Below are 4,475 nucleotides of genomic sequence, written 5' to 3' on the forward strand. Positions count from 1 at the left end.
GGATATCCTGACTAGAACCAAAAAAATTGATCATATTACTCCAGTGCTAGCCTCTCTACACTGGCTTCCTGTCAAAGCAAGGGCTGATTTCAAGGTTTTACTGCTAACCTACAAAGCATTACATGGGCTTGCTCCTACCTATCTCTCTGATTTGGTCCTGCCGTTTCATACCTACACGTACGCTACGGTCACAAGACGCAGGCCTCCTAATTGTCCCTAGAATTTCTAAGCAAACAGCTGGAGGCAGGGCTTTCTCCTATAGAGCTCCATTTTTATGGAACGGTCTGCCTACCCATGTCAGAGACGCAAACTCGGTCTCAACCTTTAAGTCTTTACTGAAGACTCATCTCTTCAGTGGGTCATATGATTGAGTGTAGTCTGGCCCAGGAGTGGGAAGGTGAACGGAAAGGCTCTGGAGCAACGAACCGCCCTTGCTGTCTCTGCCTGGCCGGTTCCCCTCTTTCCACTGGGATTCTCTGCCTCTAACCCTATTACAGGGGCTGAGTCACTGGCTTGCTGGGGCTCTCTCATGCCGTCCCTGGAGGGGGTGCGTCACCTGAGTGGGTTGATTCACTGTTGTGGTCATCCTGTCTGGGTTGGCGCCCCCCCCCCTTGGGTTGTGCCGTGGCGGAGATCTTTGTGGGCTATACTCAGCCTTGTCTCAGGATGGTAAGTTGGTGGTTGAAGATATCCCTCTAGTGGTGTGGGGGCTGTGCTTTGGAAAAGTGGGTGGGGTTATATCCTTCCTGTTTGGCCCTGTCCGGGGGTGTCCTCGGATGGGGCCACAGTGTCTCCTGACCCCTCCTGTCTCAGCCTCCAGTATTTATGCTGCAGTAGTTTATGTGTCGGGGGGCTGGGGTCAGTTTGTTATATCTGGAGTACTTCTCCTGTCCTATTCGGTGTCCTGTGTGAATCTAAGTGTGCGTTCTCTAATTCTCTCCTCTCTTTCTTTCTCTCTCTCGGAGGACCTGAGCCCTAGGACCATGCCCCAGGACTACCTGACATGATGACTCCTTGCTGTCCCCAGTCCACCTGGCCATGCTGCTGCTCCAGTTTCAACTTCCACCTGACTGTGCTGCTGCTCTAGTTTCAACTGTTCTGCCTTATTATTATTCGACCATGCTGGTCATTTATGAACATTTGAACATCTTGGCCATGTTCTGTTATAATCTCCACCCGGCACAGCCAGAAGAGGACTGGCCACCCCACATAGCCTGGTTCCTCTCTAGGTTTCTTCCTAGGTATTGGCCTTTCTAGGGAGTTTTTCCTAGCCACCGTGCTTCTACACCTGCATTGCTTGCTGTTTGGGGTTTTAGGCTGGGTTTCTGTACAGCACTTTGAGATATCAGCTGATGTACGAAGGGCTATATAAATAAATTTGATTTGATTTGGATATCTAGTCACTGAGAGATCACTGGGATATCTAGTCACTGAGAGATCACTGGGATATCTAGTCACTGAGAGATCACTGGGATATCTAGTCACTGAGAGATCACTGGGATATCTAGTCACTGAGAGATCACTGGGATATCTAGTCACTGAGAGATCACTGGGATATCTAGTCACTGAGAGATCACTGGGATATCTAGTCACTGAGAGATCACTGGGATATCTAGTCACTGGGATATCTAGTCACTGAGAGATCACTGGGATATCTAGTCACTGAGAGATCACTGGGATATCTAGTCACTGAGAGATCACTGGGATATCTAGTCACTGAGAGATCACTGGGATATCTAGTCACTGAGAGATCACTGGGATATCTAGTCACTGAGAGATCACTGGGATATCTAGTCACTGAGAGATCACTGGGATATCTAGTCACTGAGAGATCACTGGGATATCTAGTCACTGAGAGATCACTGGGATATCTAGTCACTGAGAGATCACTGGGATATCTAGTCACTGAGAGATCACTGGGATATCTAGTCACTGAGAGATCACTGGGATATCTAGTCACTGAGAGATCACTGGGATATCTAGTCACTGAGAGATCACTGGGATATCTAGTCACTGAGAGATCACTGGGATATCTAGTCACTGAGAGATCACTGGGATATCTAGTCACTGAGAGATCACTGGGATATCTAGTCACTGAGAGATCACTGGGATATCTAGTCACTGAGAGATCACTGGGATATCTAGTCACTGAGAGATCACTGGGATATCTAGTCACTGAGAGATCACTGGGATATCTAGTCACTGAGAGATCACTGGGATATCTAGTCACAGAGATCACTGGGATATCTAGTCACAGAGATCACTGGGATATCTAGTCACAGAGATCACTGGGATATCTAGTCACAGAGATCACTGGGATATCTAGTCACTGAGAGATCACTGGGATATCTAGTCACTGAGAGATCACTGGGATATCTAGTCACTGAGAGATCACTGGGATATCTAGTCACTGAGAGATCACTGGGATATCTAGTCACTGAGAGATCACTGGGATATCTAGTCACTGAGAGATCACTGGGATATCTAGTCACTGAGAGATCACTGGGATATCTAGTCACTGAGAGATCACTGGGATATCTAGTCACAGAGATCACTGGGATATCTAGTCACAGAGATCACTGGGATATCTAGTCACAGAGATCACTGGGATATGTAGTCACAGAGATCACTGGGATATGTAGTCACTGAGATCACTGGGATATGTAGTCACTGAGATCACTGGGATATGTAGTCACTGAGATCACTGGGATATGTAGTCACTGAGAGATCACTGGGATATGTAGTCACTGAGAGATCACTGGGATATGCAGTCACTGGGATATGTAGTCACTGGGATATGCAGTCACTGGGATATGCAGTCACTGAGAGATCACTGGGATATGCAGTCACTGAGAGATCACTGGGATGGGTGACTTGTTGGCACCAGTTCCATCCCTGTTGAACAAAATACACCACAATTTGAGTTTTTACATTTGTGCATTTTGGTTATTAGCATTGATTGACTAAGAAGCAGTTTATTAACATTAGGTCTTAAAGTGACAGCAGCACAATCATGGGGGATAGATACTGTAGAGGCAGAGAGCAACAGACTGAACAATAAACCATACTATCTGTCTATAGAGATCGGCAGGTAGCCTAGCGGTTAGCGTATCTCACAGTATCCCTAACTGAAAGCCGACAAGATGTGCCCATGAGCAAGGTACTTAACCCTAATTTGCTCCAGGGGCGCTGTACTACTATGGCTGACCCTGTAAAACAACACATTACCGTGTATCCGGTGTATTTGACAATAAAACATCTTATACTCACCATCACCACCAGTGGTCTTCCTCCTGTTGTAGTAGAGGAGACCAGCTACTGCAAAGACCACCCCCAGCACCAGCCCAGACGCCCCGATGGCTACCGATGGCTATCTTACTCCTCTCAGACTCTGGCAGAGACATGTCTGGGATGAAACGTAGTGACATGAATGTCGTTATAGTTACAGTTGTTTGAAAAACAACACACATCATTAATTACCTAACTTATCAGAGCTCTTTGCTCCCTTATTTCAATATTTCCTTCCTTGCTTCCTTATTCCCTTCCCTAAACAATTTCCAGTAACACTCAGTTTGTTCCCTGACTTCCTTGTCCCCTTACTTCCTTACCCCAGTGGAGGATCTTTGGTTCAGTGAAGCTGGTGTGCTCCACCATGCAGGAGATCTTCTCTCCAGGCGTGGGAGTGTACTCCAGGTAGGAGTGGATCTGATAGTGCCAGTCGCCATTGGCTAGCTCCTCAGAGGAAGTCATGTTTGAGGGCACTTCCTGTCCATTCCTCAACCAGGTCACCCTGATCTGTTTGGGGTAGAACTTGTAGGCGCTGCACGTCAACATGGAGGGGTGTCTGTCACCGTGGGGCGTCATGGACAGATGAACGGAGGGCTCAACTGAGAGGGGGAAATAATATAATAAAACACTATTCTTTTGTTTTCTACTGCTTGTTGTTTTTCCAATGGACAGGTATGGACATGTCCACTAAGGTCGTACGTCTATATATGGGTCAGTTCCCTTTCTAGCTTGGGTGTCAATGTGTTCCACCTATAAGCTTTAGTAAGTGTCATTTTAAACGGAGTCAATTGAGGTGGCTTGTGTTGTGTCAAGACTGATACCCAAGCTAGTTCTCTTTTATTCCCTCAAAATAAACTCAGCAAGATTCCACCCTGGGATGGTGCGAGTTAGATAAGAACTGCACAGACAGGTTTCTTTCTAGAAGTTCCCTGACTTGTCAAACCCAAACGTAACTCATGTAATAATCAACAAAATGGTGCTTTAAAAAAATATTGTAAAATGTATGATGTGAAATCAATTTTTCCTGAAATATCTTTTGCAAATCTTTTTTTCCCCACCACTGCTCTCCATAGAACTGCTTACCATTGTTGTTTAATCCAGCCTCGTAGGCGACGGCACCATAATGTTTACAGAAGAAATGAAGTGGAGTTTGAAACGATGCCAGGACCACGGGAATATTGCTGTGG

General features: G+C 46.3%; 1 protein-coding gene across 1 annotated transcript; it reads right to left on the reverse strand.

Moving 5' to 3' along the window:
• Positions 1-2,857: 2,857 nt before the first annotated feature.
• LOC116358816 (beta-2-microglobulin-like) lies at positions 2,858-3,882 on the reverse strand. The gene is given in 4 exon segments (XM_031811049.1): positions 2,858-2,895; positions 3,271-3,349; positions 3,351-3,406; positions 3,609-3,882. Coding segments are annotated over 4 exon segments (429 nt in total). The 5' UTR covers positions 3,865-3,882.
• Positions 3,883-4,475: the final 593 nt, after the last annotated feature.

This window comes from Oncorhynchus kisutch, unplaced genomic scaffold (assembly GCF_002021735.2).
Source record: "Oncorhynchus kisutch isolate 150728-3 unplaced genomic scaffold, Okis_V2 Okis01b-Okis20b_hom, whole genome shotgun sequence".
Lineage (NCBI taxonomy): Eukaryota > Metazoa > Chordata > Actinopteri > Salmoniformes > Salmonidae > Oncorhynchus > Oncorhynchus kisutch.